Here is a 22329-nt window from a genome sequence, read left to right on the forward strand (position 1 = left end):
GAATTTAAAATTAAATTATTTGTTGGCATTAATGTCACCCCCATAACTAGTGCTCTGGAGAAGCAGCTGAGCTCCATGGACCAACATTACCGCCACAACATGGCCGTCACCAGGAGGGAGATGGAGCGCACCCAGGGCTGCTGCAACACCCTTACTGAGCTGGACAGGAGACTGACCACCGTGGAGGGGAAGTTTAACACCACAGCACAAGGCTATGACGTCATCAGAGAACGCCTGGACAAGGAGCTGGGTGGGGGGTCGGGTGGAGGAGGAGGAGGAGCGAGGACGAAGGTGACGGAGGAGAAGCTGAACGGTAGACTGAGGGAGGTGGAGAGGAGGTTGAACAACACGGTGAGGAAGACAGAGCAGAAGTTTACCAACACAGGAAACAACATGAAGGACAACCTGCAGAGAGAGGTCACCACCATCCGCAACATGGTCCTCAGCCACATGGACGACCACGGGTACAGGATAGGCAAGGTAGATAGATCAGCTCTACGCATAGGCCTACATTAAAAACATATGTTGGATCGGGATAAGGCCCTGCGACAGACTAGTGTCCTGTCCAGGGGGTGTACTGGTACATCAAGCTGCCTCACTACAGAAACAGGAGATAGACTAGTGTCCTGTCCAGGGGGTGTACTGTACATCAAGCTGCCTCACTACATAAACAGGAGATAGGCTAGTGTCCTGTCCAGGGGGTGTACTGGTACATCAAGCTGTCTCACTACAGAAACAGGAGATAGACTAGTGTCCTGTCCAGGGGGTGTACTGTACATCAAGCTGCCTCACTACAGAAACAGGAGATAGACTAGTGTCCTGTCCAGGGGGTGTACTGGTACATCAAGCTGCCTCACTACAGAAACAGGAGATAGACTAGTGTCCTGTCCAGGGGGTGTACTGGTACATCAAGCTGCCTCACTACAGTAACAGGAGATAGACTAGTGTCCTGTCCAGGGGGTGTACTGTACATCAAGCTGCCTCACTACAGAAACAGGAGATAGACTAGTGTCCTGTCCAGGGGGTGTACTGTACATCAAGCTGCCTCACTACAGAAACAGGAGATAGACTAGTGTCCTGTCCAGGGGGTGTACTGGTACATCAAGCTGCCTCACTACAGAAACAGGAGATAGACTAGTGTCCTGTCCAGGGGGTGTACTGTACATCAAGCTGCCTCACTACAGAAACAGGAGATAGACTAGTGTCCTGTCCAGGGGGTGTACTTGTACAACAAGCTGCCTCACTACAGAAACAGGAGATAGACTAGTGTCCTGTCCAGGGGGTGTACTGTACATCAAGCTGCCTCACTACAGAAACAGGAGATAGACTAGTGTCCTGTCCAGGGGGTGTACTGGTACATCAAGCTGTCTCACTACAGAAACAGGGAGATAGACTAGTGTCCTGTCCAGGGGGTGTACTGTACATCAAGCTGCCTCACTACAGAAACAGGAGATAGACTAGTGTCCTGTCCAGGGGGTGTACTGGTACATCAAGCTGCCTCACTACATAAACAGGAGATAGGCTAGTGTCCTGTCCAGGGGGTGTACTGGTACATCAAGCTGTCTCACTACAGAAACAGGAGATAGACTAGTGTCCTGTCCAGGGGGTGTACTGTACATCAAGCTGCCTCACTACAGAAACAGGAGATAGACTAGTGTCCTGTCCAGGGGGTGTACTTGTACAACAAGCTGCCTCACTACAGAAACAGGAGATAGACTAGTGTCCTGTCCAGGGGGTGTACTGGTACATCAAGCTGCCTCACTACAGAAACAGGAGATAGACTAGTGCCCTGTCCAGGGGGTGTACTGTACATCAAGCTGCCTCACTACAGTAACAGGAGATAGACTAGTGTCCTGTCCAGGGGGTGTACTGTACATCAAGCTGCCTCACTACAGAAACAGGAGATAGACTAGTGTCCTGTCCAGGGGGTGTACTGTACATCATGCTGCCTCACTACAGAAACAGGAGATAGACTAGTGTCCTGTCCAGGGGGTGTACTGGTACATCAAGCTGCCTCACTAGAGAAACAGGAGATAGACTAGTGTCCTGTCCAGGGGGTGTACTGGTAGATCAAGCTGCCTCACTACAGAAACAGGAGATAGACTAGTGTCCTGTCCAGGGGGTGTACTGGTAGATCAAGCTGCCTCACTACAGAAACAGGAGATAGACTAGTGTCCTGTCCAGGGAGGTGTACTGGTACATCAATCTGATAGACTCCTGTCCTTTGGGCTACCTACTTACTTACTTACTACTCCTTTATTCATTCAAGGTGGAGCTGGACCTCACAGTTCTGACGGACACGGTTACCGACCACAGCCGACGTCTGGGTCAACTAGAGAACACAACAAACTTTATCGACGCCAAACTGTCGTCGACAGCGGACATGTGCTCCGAGACCTGCGGCCCCAATGGGAAGGGCCGTAAGACAGAAGACACGGTCAAGACCCTGGAGTGGAGGGTAGAGGCCAACGAGGAGGACATCCAGAAGTTTGATACCAGACTCATGGACCTGTCGCTGACCGGTGACTCTATGATAGACAGAGTGGTGAATCTCAGCAACGACATCAAGAAGATCAAAGGGTCGACGGGGGAGCGCTTCAACCAGGTAGTCACGGAGGTGGAGACGCTGAGGCGGAGCGTGGATGACTGCTCCGTCTGTAGCTCAGTAGAGAAAGACCTGCAGTCGTTCACCAACAGCACCAACAGCGCCCTCGGGAGGTGCCAAGCGGAACTGACCAACCTGCGCAACAGGTTTGATTATTTGTTTTGTGTGTGTGTGTGTGTGTTTGTGTATTTATTGAATAGCAAAGTAAAATGCACAGTGTTTCACCACATTAACAGCCACCGTCTTTACTCTCTACAGGTTTGAATCTGAGGAGTCCTCCTGCTCCCAGCAGTGCTCCAACCTGCAGGCAAATTACATCAATGAAAAGCCATTCTTGTGACGATGTGTTTGTGTTTACCAATCTGTAGCTGTATCTGTCGTGCGTGAATATAGCTGCGTGTGTTTGTTATCTAAAAGGAAGGGGTGTGGAGGCTGAGGGAGGAAGTGGAGGAGTGTACAGGGAAGTGTGACACCGGCCTGACGGACCTAAAGAAAAACCTAGACGGACGTACAACCCTCAACGAACGGTTGGGAACGGACCTGAAATCCATCCAGGGAGAACTGTCCAAGTTCACCATCAGGTAAATATTGTCCGTCATCCCAAATGGTACCCTTGTTCCATATTTAGTGCACTATTTTTGGTCTCTACGGGCTGCATCAAAAGTAGCGCACTATAAAGAAAATAGGGTCCCATTGTAAAACACTCAAGACAAGATGATCTGCTTTATTATTAGATATTATATTATTAGCTATAACCACCACTGTTGTACAGGTTCACTACCCTGAATGACTCTGTGAAGGGGCTGGGTCGCACAGTCCAGGGGCACGGGAACGCCCTCATAGACCTGGGCTCTACCAAGGATAACATCATGTCCGAGGTCAGATATACTTTTATTGTCTGTTCTTCACAGAAAGTGTACTGCGTTTGCAGACAGACAATTCCCACTGGGCACGAAACTTGTTGTTTCAACGTAATATGTTAAAGTGTTGTGACGTGGAATCTACGTGGAAAATACATTGGATTTTGAAAAACGTAATCAACTTTTGTTTAGAGGGTGAAATTTCAACCACAGGATTAGGTCATCATGGTAACCAATTTTAAACATAGACAAACCTTGTATAAAATATGTTGAATTTGTACCTCTGAAACAACGTCAGATCTTCAGCGTTATATCCACTATCATTAAAAATACTATAGGCAGGACAGCACCTCCTACTGGAGAGTTTCTCTATCTACAGCTGATCTTTGGTCTCCCAGCCAGGGTTTTAACCAAGCCCAGCTTTTGTCACTGACTTCTACCAATGTGCTATCGTGAGAATGGTTATTGAGAGATCTCTTGATAGCTAAATAGATTCACTGTTGCTATCGAAGTCATTCAAAGGGTAGGTTTAACAGAGCAAATCAAATGTACCCATACTCTATAAGTCATATATCATCGATGATACTATTTAGGCCTAAATAGCATTTGCAAAGTCATCAACAGCAATTGTTTTAATTCAACCCAGAATTCAACTAGACAATACAAATAGACCTATAGCAGTGGTCACCATTCCTAGTCCATCCCCCAAAATGTCTGTAAAAAACCCAACGATAAATAAAACCAAGCGTTCCTTTTTTTTTGTTTCTTTTTTTTTGTTGTTGCGATGTTGGCGGTAGGTGCACTTGATTCTGCAGCCTGGGAAGGCAAAGTGTTCCCATTTTGAACCAGTTCATGTGTCTGAAGGTAGTACTCTGCCTACCCGGCAGGCCCAGAGAGCAAATCAAGTCCACCTACAGGCAGTGGTGTAAATTACTTAAGTAAAAATACTTGAAAGTACTACTTAAGTAGTTTTTTGGGGGTATCTGTACTTTATTTTACTACTTATATTTTTGACAACTTTTACTTTTACTCCACTACATTCCTAAAGGAAATAATGTACTTTTTACTCCATACATTTTCCCTGACACCAAAAAGTACTCAAATAAATTTCAAATGCTCAGGCAGGACAGCAATATGGTCCAATTCACGCACCTATCAATATAATGCGTTGTTGTCCCTACTGCCTCTGATCTGGCGGGCTCACTAAACACAAATACTGTGTTTGTAAATGATGTCTGAGTGTTGGAGTGTGCCCCTGGCTGACCGTAAATTAAAAAAACAAGAAAATCGTGCCGTCTGGTTTGCTTAACATAAGGAATTGTATGTATAGTATTTACTTTAACTTTGTACTTTTACTCAAGTATGACAATTGAGTACTTTTTCCACAACTGTACTTAAGTACATTTAAAACCAGATACTTTTAGACTTTTACTCAAGTAGTATGTTACTGGGTGACTTTCACTTTTACTTGAGTCATTTTCTATTAAGGTATCTTTACTTTTACTCAAGCCTGACAACTGAGTGCTTTTTCCACCACTGCCTATAGGCGTACCGCTGGCCAATCAGATAGATCAGATCACTGTGTCTGCTCAGTTTCCTCGAGCCATAGACTGTAAAAAGAAGCCTTGAACGCACGGCAAAGTTGATACTGTGATTTTAAAAACCTTTAAAACCACGACTAGGCGAGAGACTCAACGAATACAGCAAAGAGCTGCTGTTTTTATCAGTAAGTTCCTGTTTAAGTTGTTATTCATCACTGTCAACACTTTGTTCAACACTTTTCTAAGCCATAAAATGCGCGTTCTAACTACTTCCACTCACGCTGCAACCGGCACGGCAGCTGGTTGTAGCTTGCACGTTGAATGTGGTCCTCTGTAGCTCAATTGGTAGAGCACGGCGCTTGTAACGCCAGGGTAGTGGGTTCGATCCCCCGCGACCACCCATATGTAAAAATGTATGCGCACATGACTGTAAGTCGCTTTGGATAAAAGCGTCTGCTAAATGGCATATTATTATAAGATAGCGTGCAAAGGTCGCAGGTCTGTGGAGATCTTCACAATTGCTGTAATAATATGTGCAGAATCTCAAACGGCATTGATCACTAGCACCATGTACTTTTGATGTAGTCTCAACCGGGGACGTCATTCACCCCAAAAATCTGAGGGTGCACAAAGTACGTGAGGATGGCTGGGGTGTGGTCCGGAGGGGTGCTCGGCCCCCTGTCCGGAAGTTGGAGAATTTAGCGGTTTCCTGCAATCTAGAACCATAATCATTTATTTCAATGTAAAACATATGTCTATTTTTCTGCATATCTAACCATACCTCTTGAGCTGTCTGTATCCTCCTGGCCATTCTATGTGCACCTCCCCAATTTTTCTCCCCAATTTTTCTCCCCAATTTCGATCTTGTCTCATTGCTGCAACTCCCCAGTGGGCTCAAGAGAGGCGAAGGTCGAGTCATGCGTCCTCCGAAACATGACCCGCCAAACCGCGCTTCTTAACACCCACCCACTTAACCCGGAAGCCAGCCGCACCAACGTGTCGGAGGAAACACCGTTGAACTGACGAAGTCAGCCTGCAGGCATCCAGCCCACCACAAGGAGTCGCTAGAGCGTGATGAGCCAAGTAAAGCACCCCCTAGCCAAACCCTCCCCTAACCCGGACGACGCTGGGCCAATTGTGCGCCGCCCTACGGGACTCCCGGTCACGGCCGGTTGTGACACAGCCTGCGATCGAACCCCGGTCAGTAGTGACGCCTCAAGCACTGCGATGCAGTGCCTTAGACCGCTGCGCCACTCGGGAGGTGAATGCTGTTTTTTTTTCATGCCCAATGCATTCGCCAAGTGGTCAAAACTATCGATAAAGGGTTTGTAGTGAGACCGCTTTGAAATAAATCTTAATCACTAAAGCGTTATTATTACAAGATCAAGTTTGGCAGCAAAACAGTGAGCAGACCTCCCGTTTTTTATCTATGTAGGCTACATTATTACATTATCACATTATTACATTATTACATTATTTTAGCCAGCTCCTGTTATTATTTTGGATAATAATACGAAATGCTCTGAGACCATTATATAATTATTATTATTATATTATGTGTGTTAAATAAAACTCCATGTAGGCTTTATGCATTTATGTTATTGCTTGTTTTTCGTTTAGTTTGATTAAAAAAACAAGCCTTTGGTAGGTTACCCTCACCCTGCTATAATCAACAGCAATGTGTCTGCCTTATCCTGGCCAGGCATTAGCCAGTAGCCAATGTGTCTGCCTTATCCTGGCCAGGCATTAGCCAGTAGCCAATGTGTCTGCCTTATCCTGGCCAGGCATTAGCCAGTAGCCAATGTGTCTGCCTTATCCTGGCCAGGCATTAGCCAGTAGCCAATGTGTCTGCCTTATCCTGGCCAGGCATTAGCCAGTAGCCAATGTGTCTGCCTTATCCTGGCCAGGCATTAGCCAGTAGCCAATGTGGTTATTGGCCAGGCATTAGCCAGTAGCCAATGTGTCTGCCTTATCCTGGCCAGGCATAGCAAGAATGTGTCTGCATTATCCTGGCCAGGCATTAGCCAGTAGCCAATGTGTCTGCCTTATCCTGGCCAGGCATTAGCCAGTAGCCAATGTGTCTGCCTTATCCTGGCCAGGCATTAGCCAGTAGCCAATGTGTCTGCCTTATCCTGGCCAGGCATTAGCCAGTAGCCAATGTGTCTGCCTTATCCTGGCCAGGCATTAGCCAGTAGCCAATCCATAAAAGGTTTGTAAATGATCTACTCATGAGCAGATAAAATATCGGCTCGCAGAGAAGCACGAGATTGAACTTCACTCAACTCTCTAGAGTTTTCCCCTTTAGTTAAACACTGTCAACGTTTCGCTCTCCTCTGGGAATTTTGCCCGAATCAACACAATATTAGAGCCACTTTCAGTGTAACATACCGAAACAAAATGAACAATGCAAGACTTAGTATGAAAAACGAACTGTGCAAGAGATTTTCTTGTAGGCAGCGCGCATTGGAGTAGCATTCTATTGCATTGACATGCACGATTCAGGCCCGTAGGTGCTCCATAACCAATCACAGCTGCAGTGGGCCTATACACAAATACCCATAGGCCATACAGTGCATTCGGAAAGTATTCAGACCCCTTCCCTTTTTCCACATTTTGTTACGTTACAGCCTTTTTCTAAAATGGATTAAATAAATGCTTTTCCTCCTCAATCTACACACCATACCCCATAATGACAAAGCAAAAAAAACAGTTTTTTATAAATTTTTACACATTTATAAAAAAAATAAAAAAACAGAAATACCTTTATATACGTAATGCCATATCGACGGTAAGCTTAGGCTATATCTTGCTTATTGAGAACGTGCCTCACACATAATAATATAACAATACAACTAATGGGAGAAGTGCAATGTGTAAAGGCCTCTATAGTCGTTGAAACAGGAAGTAGGGGAGCCGCAGTTACACTTATACTAGTTATGCAGGAGGCTTATTGGCCCTGTTGCCTCCTCATTCAACCTGGTCTCAGAGCATTTCGTATTAATATGTAAGTAACATTCAACCTGGTCTCAGAGCATTTCGTATTATTGTGTAAGTGACATTCAACCTGGTCTCAGAGCATTTCGTATTATTATGTAAGTAACATTCAACCTGGTCTCAGAGCATTTCGTATTATTATGTAAGTAACATTCAATCTGGTCTCAGAGCATTTCGTATTATAATGTAAGTAACATTCAACCTGGTCTCAGAGCATTCCGTATTATTATGTAAGTAAACCAAAACAGTACATTTATACTGAACAAAAATATAAACGCAACATGCAACAATTTCAACGATTTTACTGAGCTACGGTTCATATAAGGAAATCAGTCAGTTGAAATAAATTTGTCAGGCCCTAACCTATGGATTTCACATGACTGGGCAGGGGTGCACCCACTGGGGAGCCAAGCCCAGCCAAACAGAATTAGTTTTTCCCCACAAAAGGGCTTTGTTACAGACAGAAATACGTACTGCCAAATTCTCTAAAATGACGTTGGAGGTGGCTTATGGTAGAGAAATTAACACTAAATTCTCTGGCAACAGCTCTGATGGACATTCTTGCAGTCAGCATGCCAATTGCACGCTCCCTCAAAACTTGAGACATCTGTGGCATTGTGTTGTGTGACGAAACTGCACATTTTAGTGGCCTTTTATTGTCCCCAGCACAAGATGCACCTGTGTAATGATCATGCTGTTTAATCAGCTTCTTGATATGCCACATCTGGTCAGGTGGATGGATTATATTGTCAAAGGAGAAATGCTAACTAACAGGGATGTAAAGAAATGTGTGCAGAAAATTGGAAAGAAATAAGCTTTTTGTGGGTATGGAACATGTCTGGGATCTTTTATTTCAGCTCATGGGACCAACGCTTTACATGTTTATTGCCCTTTCGGACTACCACCAGCTATTGCACTCATACAGAAAATACACTGAAAATAAAGGGAACACTTAAACAACACAATGGAATAGACAACAGGTGGAAATTATAGGCAATTAGCAAGACATTGCTATTGCACTCATACAGAAAATATAATAAATATTTCTGACTCACCTATACCGCACATAGATTGTTTTTTGTTAAAATAGAGCCCTTAGATGACAACTAAACCATTGGAATTTCGTTCTGCTTTTAGATGGTTGAAAGCATAGGGATAACACATTGGGAATTCAACAAACTTCTGGCTGTCTTTTTGAGTGGGTAAATAAAGGTTGAAATCTCATTGATCAACGTCTCAACCAAATATTACCCAAATGTCCATGTTGAAATGAGCGGGTGTGGCCAGTGGGTTACATCAGATATATAGTCATGACATACACATGTAGCTCCCCCCATAGATTTTATAGATTCACATCTCCATTACCATGGACTGTGCATTCGGAAAGTATTCAGACCCCTTCCCTTTTTCCACATTTTGTTACGTTACAGCTTTATTCTAAAATTGATAAAATATTTTTTTCCCTCATCAATCTATACACTATACCACATTTTTACAAATGTATTTAAAAGAAAAAACTGAAATTCCTTTGCTATGAGACCGAAATTGAGCTCAGGCGCATCCTGTTTCCATTTATCATCCTTGAGATGTTTCTACAACTTGATTGGAGTCCACCTGTGGTAAATTCAATTGATTGGACATGATTTGGAAAGGCACACACCTGTCTATTTAAGGTCCCACAGTTGACAGTGCATGTCAGAGCAAAAACCAAGCCATGAGGTCGAAGGAATTGTCCGTAGAGCTCCGAGACAGGATTGTGTCAAGGCACAGATCTGGGGAAGGGTACCACAAAATGTCTGCAGCATTGAAGGTCCCCAAGAACACAGTGGCCTCCATCATTCTTAAATGGAAGGAGTTTGGAACCACCAAGACTCTTCCACGAGCTGGCCGTCAAGCCAAACTGAGCAATCGGGGGAGAAGGGCCTTAGTCAGGGAGGTGACCAAGAACCCGATGGTCACTCAGCTCCAGAGTTCCTCTGTGGAGATGGGAGAACCTTCCAGAAGGACAACCACCTCTGCAGCACTCCACCAATCAGGCCTTTATGGTAGAGTGGCCAGACGGAAGCCAATCCTCAGTAAAAGGCACATGACAGCCCACTTGGAGTTTGCCAAAAGGCACCTAAAGGACTAACAGACCATGCGAAACAAGATTCTCTGGTCTGATGAAACCAAGATTGAACTCTTTGGCCTGAATGCCAAGCGTCACGTCTGGAGGAAACCTGGCACCATCCCTACGGTGAAGCATCGTGGTGGCAGCATCATGCTGTGGGGATGTTTTTCAGTGGCAGGGACTGGGAGACTAGTCAGGATCGAGGGAAAGATGAACAGAGCAAAGTACAGAGAGATCCTTGATAAAAAAAACGGCTCCAGAGCGCTCAGGACCTCAGACGGGGGCGAAGGTTCACCTTCCAACAGGTTAACAACCCTAAGCATACAGCCAAGACAACGCAGGAATGGCTTCAAGACAAGTGTCTAAATGTCCTTGAGTGGCCCAGCCAGAGCCCGGACTTGAACCCAATCAAACATCTCTGGAGAGACCTGAAAATAGCTGTGCAGCGACGCTCCCCATCCAACCTGACTGAGTTTGAGAGGATCTGCAGAGAAGAACAGGACAAATACAGGTGTGCCAAGCTTGTAGGGTCAAGAAGACTGAAGGCTGTAATCGCTGCCAAAGGTGCTTCAACAAAGTACTGATTAAAGGGTCTGAATACTTACGTAAATGTCATATTTTAATTTTTTGTAAAATTTGCAAAATAATCTAAACATGTTTTAGCTTTTTCATTATGTGTTATTTTGTGTAGATTGAGTGGAGAAAAAAAAACAATTTCATCAATTTTAGAATAAGGCTGTAACATAACAAAATGTGGAAAACATCAAGGGTTCTGAATAATTTCCGAATGCACAGTAAATTAAAGTTGTCTAAGTTTATACAGTACATGTAACTGCCAGAATAAAGGAAACACTTTAGTAAATGAGGGATTTATATTGCACAGTTATATTTCACAGTTCTGTATTGCACGCTCCATAATGAATCACTGTCAACCTCTCCGTCCCCAAGTTGGACAAGGTGCAGACAGAGCTGGACGAGCACATCGAGGACACCAGGGGGCGCTTCACTGACCTGGGCCGGGAGATAAAGACCATCACCAGTAACTACGTGACGGAGATAGGGGAGTGTCGTCGGTCTGGGGACGGGCTGGACAAGAGGCTGTCCAAGATGGAGGAGGTCTGTGGTCGGCTGGATGGTGTCTCCAACAGCCTGGCCAAGATCAAGGTAGTGAATCTCTTTTGAATTTGTATCCTTTTTGGTGGCTTTTTTCATTTTCATTTGTGTTTTGTGCAGTGTCCTTGGATTTCTTGAAATTGTATGATGATGATGATGATGATGATGATGATGATGATGAGTCTTCTTCTTTTTTATTATTATAAAGGAGGGGCTGAACAGACATGTGTCAGGGCTGTGGAACTGTGTCAACACGCTCAACTCTACGGTCATCTTCCACGACGAGTCCATCGACAACATCCAGCATGTCCAGCTTCCAGACGTCCACTCTGACATCAACAGGCTCAACACCTCTGTCCTCGACGTCCTCAAGGGGTTCTACAGCTTTAAACAACAGGACTTTGTCGGTGAGTGGAGTGAAGTGAAGGGAGAGTGCAATGTTCAAAACTAAATCACCTTTTGGTCACTTTAAACCAAGTCATTGAGTTGATTGTTGCTGAAATTAAATGCTCTAAAGCACATCCATGTCCAAGTCACATGAGATGAGAGATGAGATTGTACTTCGTCAATCTTCAAACAACAGGACTGTCGACTGAAGTAAAGTGATGTGAAAGTGCACGTCCAAGGTCCAAGCCACATGACATGAGAGATGATATTACATTGTATTTTATTAAGGGGAAATTATTTTGTCACCATACAGCAGACATAGTAAGACAGGACTTTGTCGGTGAGTGTACTGAAGGGACGTGAAGTGCAATGTGCCAAATTGTTGGGCGAAATGACCTTTTAGTAACTTCAAAGCCAAGTCATTGAGTTGATGACAATTTTCCCCTCAGAGACAATAAATCCTGTATCCTATCCTATTTCAGTTGATTTGGACTTAGTGAGTGAAGTTAAGTGCACGTCTAAGATACACTACATGACCAAAAGTATGTGGACAACTGCTCCCGAACATCTCATTCCAAAACCATGGGCATTAATATTGAGTTGGTGGTCCCCCCCCTTTGCTGCTATAACAGCCTCCACTCTTTTGGGAAGGCTTTCCACTAGAACATTGCTGTGGGGACTTGCTTCCATTCAGCCACAAGAGCATTAGTGAGGTCTGGCACTGATGTTGGGTGATTAGGCCTGGCTCGTTAGTCGGCGTTCCAATTCATCCCAAAGGTGTTTGATGGGGTTGAGGTCAGGGCTCTGTGCAGGCCAGTCAAGTTCTTCCATGCCGATCTCGACAAACCATTTCTGTATGGACCTCGCTTTGTGCACAGGGGGGAAGGGCCTTGGTCACCTCCCAGTCATGCTGAAACAAGGAAAGGCCCTTCCCCAAACTGTTGCCACAAAGTTGGAAGCACATAATTGTCTAGAATGTCATTGTATGCTGTAGCGTTAAGATTTCCTTTCACTGGAACTAAGGGGCATAGCCCAAGCCATGAAAAACAGCCCCAGACCATTATTCCTCCTCCAACAAACTTTACTTTTGGCACTATGCATTTGGGCAAGTAGCATTCTCCTGGCATCTGTCAAACCCAGATTAATCCGTCGGACTGCCAGATGGTAAAGCGTGATTCCTACCTCCAGAGAATACGTTTCCACTGCTCCAGAGTCCAATGGTGGCGAGCTTTACACCACTCCAGCCGACGCTTGGCATTACGCATGATGATCTTAGGCTTGTGTGCGGCTGCTCGGCCATGGAAACCCATTTCATTAAGCTCCTGACGAACAGTTATTGCGCTGACGTTGCTTCCAAAGGCAGTTTGGAACTCGGTAGTGAGTGTTGCAAGCAAGGACAGACGATTTTTACATGCTACGCGCTTCAGCACTCGGCGGTCCCGTTCTGTGAGCTTGTGTGGCCTACCACTTTGCGGCTGAGCCGTTGTTGCTCCTAGATGTTTCCACTTGACAATAACATACATTTGACGAACTGACTTGTTGGAAAGGTAGCATCCTATGACGGTGCCATTTTGAAAGTCACTGAGCTCTTCAATAAGGCCATTCTAATGCCAATGTTTGTCTATGGAGATTGCATGGCTGTGTGCTCGATTTTATACACTTGTCAGCAACGGCTGAAATAGCCGCATCCACTCATTTGAAGGGGTGTCCACATACTTTTGTATATATAGTGTACATATGGGAATGTCCAAGCCACATTGCAATAATGCAGAATTTAGAGATATCATTACTGAGTCTAACGGGGGGTCAGCGTGATGGTCAGGTATTTCTGTTGGTGAGTGAAATGCAGTAGTGTAGTTCTCTTTTAAAACCACATAGCAGAGAAAGCAGAATACCAGAGATATCATGACTGAGTCCAAGGGAGGTTGATGGTCAAGGTCAGGTTGAACGGAATGTTACCAGAAATAAAGCCAGTATGTGTCCGGGAGTTATTAACTGTCCTCCTCAGTCACTTCAACTTTCTGCTCCGGTGTGTATCTTGCCCGAGTAGACTATTTTTAAGTAGAGAGTGTAGCTTGTCCTTGGACCATGGTCTGTGGTGTGTCTTGCCAAATAGTTTTCTAGGCATGTGGTTTATCTCACTAAGTAGACTCATAACTTAAGTAAAGAGTGCTTCTGTCTTCTAGCTGTTCTGGTTTCTGGTGAATGATCTCTTGACGTTTTGTATTGAATATCAAGGCATTAACTGTGCAGTGCTATGCGCAAATACAAATTTTGTATTAAAGTATCAACAACAAAACTATAAAAAGGTACATTTTCGAAGAGAAAATGTGTGTGCTTGCGTCAGCTGTCCAAAAATAGCACACCCTTTGTTCCATGTGTAAGGTTCGCCTGGGCTGCCCGGTCTGAGGGGAGAGAGGGGCTACACTGGACTCCCAGGGCCAAAGGGACCCCAAGGAGGAGAAGGGCCCCAAGGCAAACCTGGCAAGGAGGGGCCCCTGGGACCTCCAGGTAAAACAAACACACAGTTGATCTTCTCAAAGTGATGCAGAAGCTTTGGAAAGGTCTCAATAAACACTAGTGATACTGACATGTGCAGAGTGCAGGGTTTTATTTTCTCTCAAATCAAGGTATAATAACCATGACATTACTATCGATTTTAATTCTAAAATGAAATAGAGCAGCGGAATATGCAGTGTTTACCGTGAACGCAGTCTCCACTAAAGCAGGAGTATTTCCTTTAAATTTCATTCACGCTGTAAAGCTGAACTTCTGCGATGTGGTTTGAATAGAGCCCTAAATCACTGTTGTGTTATTTAATGATATATTTTCATCTTTCATCCCAGGTCTGAGAGGAGAAGAAGGTATGTTATAATGTATCTATTTATTAATAATGTTAACATTGATCTGAGTCATTACTCTCTCATCTGCCCTCACTTGAATCCCACACCAATCCTGAATTACACCATTTATGTTTGTTAGCGTTTCATGTATGTTTGTACTCTGTGTATGTACTGCATGTGCTGTACTGCATGTTCTGTATGTACTGCATGTGCTGTATGTGCTGTATGTACTGTATGTTCTGTATGTGCTGTACTGTCTGTTCTGTATGTTCTGTATGTGCTGTATGTGCTGTATGTGCTGTACTCTATGTACTGTGCTGTTCTGTATGTGCTGTGTACTGTACGTACTGTAGCCTTTTAAGTACCTTTTAGGTACTTTAAGTCATCCTCTGCTGTATTGCATCTACATAGGCTATGCTTTAACTAACGCCACCAATGTGAAGGCCTATTGTGTTATGATACATCAACATTTCTAAACACACCTCTCTCCCCTGAAACCAGTAAACACACCTCTCTCCCCTGAAACCAGTAAACACACCTCTCTCCCCTGATACCAGATCCAACAGGATAAACACACCTCTCTCCCCTGAAACCAGTAAACACACCTCTCTCCCCTGAAACCAGTAAACACACCTCTCTCCCCTGAAACCAGTAAACACACCTCTCTCCCCTGATACCAGATCCAACAGGATAAACACAACTCTCTCCCAATTAAACCAGTAAACACACCTCTCTCCCCTGAAACCAGTAAACACACCTCTCTCCCCTGAAACCAGTAAACACACCTCTCTCCCCTGAAACCAGTAAACACACCTCTCTCCCCTGATACCAGATCCAACAGGATAAACACAACTCTCTCCCAATTAAACCAGTAAACACACCTCTCTCCCCTGAAACCAGTAAACACACCTCTCTCCCCTGAAACCAGTAAACAATTTCCCCTGAAACCAGTAAACACACCTCTCTCCCCTGATACCAGATCTAACAGGATAAACACACCTCTCTCCCCTGATACCAGATCCAACAGGATAAACACACCTCTCTCCCCTTAAACCAGTAAACACACCTCTCTCCCCTGATACCAGATCCAACAGGATAAACACACCTCTCTCCCCATTAAACCAGTAAACACACCTCTCTCCCCTGATACCAGATCCAACAGGATAAACACACCTCTCTCCCCATTAAACCAGTAAACACACCTCTCTCCCCTGATACCAGATCCAACAGGATAAACACACCTCTCTCCCCATTAAACCAGTAAACACACCTCTCTCCCCTGATACCAGATCCAACAGGATAAACACACCTCTCTCCCCTGATACCAGATCCAACAGGATAAACACACCTCTCTCCCCTGATACCAGTAAACACACCTCTCTCCCCTGATACCAGATCTAACAGGATAAACACACCTCTCTCCCCTGATACAGTAAACACCTCTCTCCCTGATACCAGTAAACACACCTCTCTCCCTGATACCAGATCCAACAGGATAAACACACCTCTCTCCCCTGATACCAGTAAACACACCTCTCTCCCCTGATACCAGTAAACACACCTCTCTCCCCTGATACCAGTAAACACACCTCTCTCCCCTGATACCAGATCCAACAGGATAAACACACCTCTCTCCCCATTAAACCAGTAAACACACCTCTCTCCCCTGAAACCAGTAAACACACCTCTCTCCCCTGATACCAGATCCAACAGGATAAACACACCTCTCTCCCCTGATACCAGATCCAACAGGATAAACACACCTCTCTCCCCTGAAACCAGATCCAACAGGATAAACACACCTCTCTCCCCTGATACCAGTAAACACACCTCTCTCCCCTGATACCAGATCCAACAGGATAAAAACACCTCTCTCCCCTGATACCAGATCCAACAGGATAAACACACCTCTCTCCCCTGATACCAGTAAACACACCTCTCTCCCCTGATACCAGATCCAACAGGATAAACACACCTCTCTCCCCTGATACCAGTAAACACACCTCTCTCCCCTGATACCAGATCCAACAGGATAAACACACCTCTCTCCCCTGATACCAGTAAACACACCTCTCTCCCCTGATACCAGTAAACACACCTCTCTCCCTGATACCAGATCCACAGATAAACACACCTCTCTCCCCTGATACCAGATCCAACAGGATAAAAACACCTCTCTCCCCTGATACCAGTAAACACACCTCTCTCCCCATTAAACCAGTAAACACACCTCTCTCCCCTGAAACCAGTAAACACACCTCTCTCCCCTGATACCAGTAAACACACATCTCTCCCCTGATACCAGATCTAACAGGATAAACACACCTCTCTCCCCATTAAACCAGTAAACACACCTCTCTCCCCTGAAACCAGTAAACACATCTCTCTCCCCTGATACCAGATCCAACAGGATAAACACACCTCTCTCTCCTTAAACCAGTAAACACACCTCTCTCCCCTTAAACCAGTAAACACACCTCTCTCCCCTGATACCAGTAAACACACCTCTCTCCCCTGATACCAGTAAACACACCTCTCTCCCCTGATACCAGTAAACACACCTCTCTCCCCTGATACCAGTAAACACACCTCTCTCCCCTGATACCAGATCCAACAGGATAAACACACCTCTCTCCCCTGATACCAGATCCAACAGGATAAACACACCTCTCTCCCCTGATACCAGATCCAACAGGATAAACACACCTCTCTCCCCTGATACCAGATCCAACAGGATAAACACACCTCTCCCCTGATACCAGTAAACACACCTCTCTCCCCTGATACCAGATCCAACAGGATAAACACACCTCTCTCCCCTGATACCAGTAAACACACTCTCCCTGAAACCAGTAAACACACCTCTCTCCCCTGATACCAGATCCAACAGGATAAACACACCTCTCTCCCCTTAAACCAGTAAACACACCTCTCTCTCCCTGATACCAGATCCAACAGGATAAACACACCTCTCTCCCGATACAGTAAACACATCTCTCCCCTGATACCAGATCCAACAGGATAAAAACACCTCTCTCCCCTGATACCAGTAAACACACCTCTCTCCCCTGAAACCAGTAAACACACCTCTCTCCCCTGATACCAGTAAACACACCTCTCTCCCCTGATACCAGATCCAACAGGATAAAAACACCTCTCTCCCCTGATACCAGATCCAACAGGATAAACACACCTCTCTCCCCTGATACCAGTAAACACACATCTCTCCCCTGATACCAGATCCAACAGGATAAACACACCTCTCTCTCCTTAAACCAGTAAACACACCTCTCTCCCCTTAAACCAGTAAACACACCTCTCTCCCCTGATACCAGATCCAACAGGATAAACACACCTCTCTCCCCTGATACCAGATCCAACAGGATAAACACACCTCTCTCTCCTTAAACCAGTAAACACACCTCTCTCTCCTTAAACCAGTAAACACACCTCTCTCCCCTTAAACCAGTAAACACACCTCTCTCCCCTGATACCAGATCCAACAGGATAAACACACCTCTCTCTCCTTAAACCAGTAAACACACCTCTCTCCCCTTAAACCAGTAAACACACCTCTCTCTCCTTAAACCAGTAAACACACCTCTCTCCCCTTAAACCAGTAAACACACCTCTCTCCCCTGATACCAGATCCAACAGGATAAACACACCTCTCTCCCCTTAAACCAGTAAACACACCTCTCTCCCTTAAACCAGTAAACACACCTCTCTCCCTTAAACCAGTAAACACACCTCTCTCCCCTGATACCAGATCCAACAGGATAAACACACCTCTCTCTCCTTAAACCAGTAAACACACCTCTCTCCCCTGATACCAGTAAACACACCTCTCTCCCCTGATACCAGTAAACACACCTCTCTCCCCTGATACCAGATCCAACAGGATAAACACACCTCTCTCCCCTTAAACCAGTAAACACACCTCTCTCCCCTGAAACCAGTAAACACACCTCTCTCCCCTGAAACCAGTAAACACACCTCTCGCCCCTGAAACCAGTAAACACACCTCTCTCCCCTGATACCAGATCCAACAGGATAAACACACCTCTCTCCCCTGAAACCAGTAAACACACCTCTCTCCCCTGAAACCAGATCCAACAGGATAAACACACCTCTCTCCCCTGATACCAGTAAACACACCTCTCTCCCCTGATACCAGATCCAACAGGATAAAAACACCTCTCTCCCCTGATACCAGATCCAACAGGATAAACACACCTCTCTCCCCTGATACCAGATCCAACAGGATAAACACACCTCTCTCCCCTGATACCAGTAAACACACCTCTCTCCCCTGAAACCAGTAAACACACCTCTCTCCCCTGATACCAGATCCAACAGGATAAACACACCTCTCTCCCCTGATACCAGTAAACACACCTCTCTCCCCTGATACCAGATCCAACAGGATAAACACACCTCTCTCCCCTGATACCAGATCCAACAGGATAAACACACCTCTCTCCCCTGATACCAGTAAACACACCTCTCTCCCCTGATACCAGTAAACACACCTCTCTCCCCTGAAACCAGTAAACACACATCTCTCCCCTGATACCAGATCCAACAGGATAAACACACCTCTCTCCCCTGATACCAGTAAACACACCTCTCTCCCCTGAAACCAGATCCAACAGGATAAAAACACCTCTCTCCCCTGATACCAGATCCAACAGGATAAAAACACCTCTCTCCCCTGATACCAGTAAACACACCTCTCTCCCCTGATACCAGATCCAACAGGATAAAAACACCTCTCTCCCCTGATACCAGATCCAACAGGATAAACACACCTCTCTCCCCTGATACCAGATCCAACAGGATAAACACACCTCTCTCCCCTGATACCAGAGATAAACACACCTCTCTCTCCCTTAAACCAGTAAACACACCTCTCTCCCCTGATACCAGATCCAACAGGATAAACACACCTCTCTCCCCATTAAACCAGTAAACACACCTCTCTCCCCTGATACCAGTAAACACACCTCTCTCCCCTGATACCAGTAAACACACATCTCTCCCCTGATACCAGATCCAACAGGATAAACACACCTCTCTCCCCTGATACCAGTAAACACACCTCTCTCCCCTGAAACCAGATCAACAGTAAACACACCTCTCTCCCCTGATACCAGTAAACACACCTCTCTCCCCTGAAACCAGTAAACACACCTCTCTCCCCTGATACCAGATCCAACAGGATAAAAACACCTCTCTCCCCTGATACCAGATCCAACAGGATAAAAACACCTCTCTCCCCTGATACCAGATCCAACAGGATAAAAACACCTCTCTCCCCTGATACCAGATCCAACAGGATAAACACACCTCTCTCCCCTGATACCAGTAAACACACCTCTCTCCCCTGATACCAGATCCAACAGGATAAACACACCTCTCTCCCCTGATACCAGTAAACACACCTCTCTCCCCTGAAACCAGTAAACACACCTCTCTCCCCTGATACCAGTAAACACACCTCTCTCCCCTGATACCAGTAAACACACCTCTCTCCCCTGATACCAGTAAACACACCTCTCTCCCCTGATACCAGGAAAGTAAACACACCTCTCTCCCTGATACCAGTAAACACACCTCTCTCCCTGAAACCAGATCCAACAGGATAAACACACCTCTCTCCCTGATACCAGTAAACACACCTCTCTCCCCTGATACCAGATCCAACAGGATAAACACACCTCTCTCCCTGATACCAGAAAGTAAACACACCTCTCTCCCCTGATACCAGATCCAACAGGATAAACACACCTCTCTCCCCTGATACCAGAATAAACACACCTCTCTCCCCTGATACCAGATCCAACGATAAACACACCTCTCTCCCCTGATACCAGTAAACACACCTCTCTCCCTGATACCAGATCCAACAGGATAAACACACCTCTCTCCCCTGATACCAGTAAAACACTCTCTCCCGACCAGGTAAACACACCTCTCTCCCCTGATACCAGATCCAACAGGATAAACACACCTCTCTCCCCTGATACCAGTAAACACACCTCTCTCCCCTGATACCAGATCCAACAGGATAAACACACCTCTCTCCCCTGATACCAGTAAACACACCTCTCTCCCCTGATACCAGATCCAACAGGATAAACACACCTCTCTCCCCTGATACCAGATAAACACACCTCTCTCCCTGATACCAGTAAACACACCTCTCTCCCCTGATACCAGTAAACACACCTCTCTCCCCTGATACCAGATCCAACAGGATAAACACACCTCTCTCCCCATTAAACCAGTAAACACACCTCTCTCCCCTGATACCAGATCCAACAGGATAAACACACCTCTCTCCCTGATCAGTAATTTCCCTGATACCAGATCTAACAGGATAAAAACACCTCTCTCCCCTGATACCAGTAAACACACCTCTCTCCCCTGATACCAGATCCAACAGGATAAACACACCTCTCTCCCCTGATACCAGATCCAACAGGATAAACACACCTCTCTCCCCTGATACCAGATCCAACAGGATAAACACACCTCTCTCCCCTGATACCAGAAACACTTTCCCTGAACCAGATAAACACACCTCTCCCCTGATACCAGTAAACACACCTCTCTCCCCTGATACCAGTAAACACACCTCTCTCCCCTGATACCAGATCCAACAGGATAAACACACCTCTCTCCCCTGATACCAGATCCAACAGGATAAAAACACCTCTCTCCCCTGATACCAGATCCAACAGGATAAAAACACCTCTCTCCCCTGATACCAGTAAACACACCTCTCTCCCCTGATACCAGCAAGGTAAACACACCTCTCTCCCCATGAAACCAGTAAACACACCTCTCTCCCCTGATACCAGATCTAACAGGATAAACACACCTCTCTCCCTGATACCAGTAAACACACCTCTCTCCCCTGATACCAGATCCAACAGGATAAACACATCTCTCTCCCCTTATACCAGTAAACACATCCAAACCAGGATAAACACACCTCTCTCCCCTGATACCAGATCCAACAGGATAAACACACCTCTCTCCCCGATACCAGATCCAACAGGATAAACACACCTCTCTCCCCTGATACCAGGGATAAACACACCTCTCTCCCCTGAAACCAGGACAACAGTAAACACACCTCTCTCCCCTGATACCAGATCCAACAGGATAAAACACACCTCTCTCCCCTGATACCAGATCCAACAGGATAAACACACCTCTCTCCCCCTTAAACCAGATCCAACAGGATAAACACACCTCTCTCCCCCTGATACCAGATCCAACAGGATAAACACACCTCTCTCCCCTGATACCAGATCCAACAGGATAAAACACCTCTCTCCCCTGATACCAGATAAACACACCTCTCTCCCCTGATACCAGATCCAACAGGATAAACACACCTCTCCCTGATACCAGATCCAACAGGATAAACACACCTCTCTCCCCTGATACCAGTAAACACACCTCTCTCCCTGATACCAGTAAACACACCTCTCTCCCCTGATACCAGTAAACACACCTCTCTCCCTGATACCAGAAACAGGATAAACACACCTCTCTCCCTGATACCAGATCCAACAGGATAAACACACCTCTCTCCCCTGATACCAGATCCAACAGGATAAACACACCTCTCTCCCCTGATACCAGACCAACAGGATAAACACACCTCTCTCCCCTGATACCAGATCCAACAGATAAACACACCTCTCTCCCCTGATACCAGTAAACACACCTCTCTCCCCTGATACCAGTAAACACACCTCTCTCCCCTGATACCAGTAAACACACCTCTCTCCCCTGATACCAGATCCAACAGGATAAACACACCTCTCTCCCCTGATACCAGTAAACACACCTCTCTCCC

General features: G+C 45.7%; 1 protein-coding gene and 1 long non-coding RNA gene across 2 annotated transcripts in view; one reads left to right on the forward strand and one right to left on the reverse strand.

The window, feature by feature from the left end:
* Nucleotides 1–22329, forward strand: part of emilin1a (elastin microfibril interfacer 1a) — a 50367-nt gene that overhangs the window by 23777 nt on the left and 4261 nt on the right. The window contains exons 7-15 of the mRNA XM_041865987.2: nt 51–480; nt 2270–2751; nt 2864–2912; nt 3023–3186; nt 3378–3483; nt 11059–11274; nt 11432–11630; nt 13996–14121; nt 14457–14474. Of these exons, the coding sequence (XP_041721921.1) occupies nt 51–480; nt 2270–2751; nt 2864–2912; nt 3023–3186; nt 3378–3483; nt 11059–11274; nt 11432–11630; nt 13996–14121; nt 14457–14474 (1790 nt within the window). The remainder of the gene's footprint in view (nt 1–50; nt 481–2269; nt 2752–2863; nt 2913–3022; nt 3187–3377; nt 3484–11058; nt 11275–11431; nt 11631–13995; nt 14122–14456; nt 14475–22329) is intronic.
* LOC123482712 lies at nt 21103–22295 on the reverse strand. The gene is made up of 3 exons (XR_006657838.1): nt 22254–22295; nt 21367–21405; nt 21103–21132 (listed from the first exon to the last, which is right to left on the reverse strand). It is a non-coding gene; the product is annotated as an uncharacterized LOC123482712 (long non-coding RNA).

The sequence above is a fragment of the Coregonus clupeaformis genome, chromosome 36, assembly GCF_020615455.1.
Source record: "Coregonus clupeaformis isolate EN_2021a chromosome 36, ASM2061545v1, whole genome shotgun sequence".
Taxonomy (NCBI): domain Eukaryota; kingdom Metazoa; phylum Chordata; class Actinopteri; order Salmoniformes; family Salmonidae; genus Coregonus; species Coregonus clupeaformis.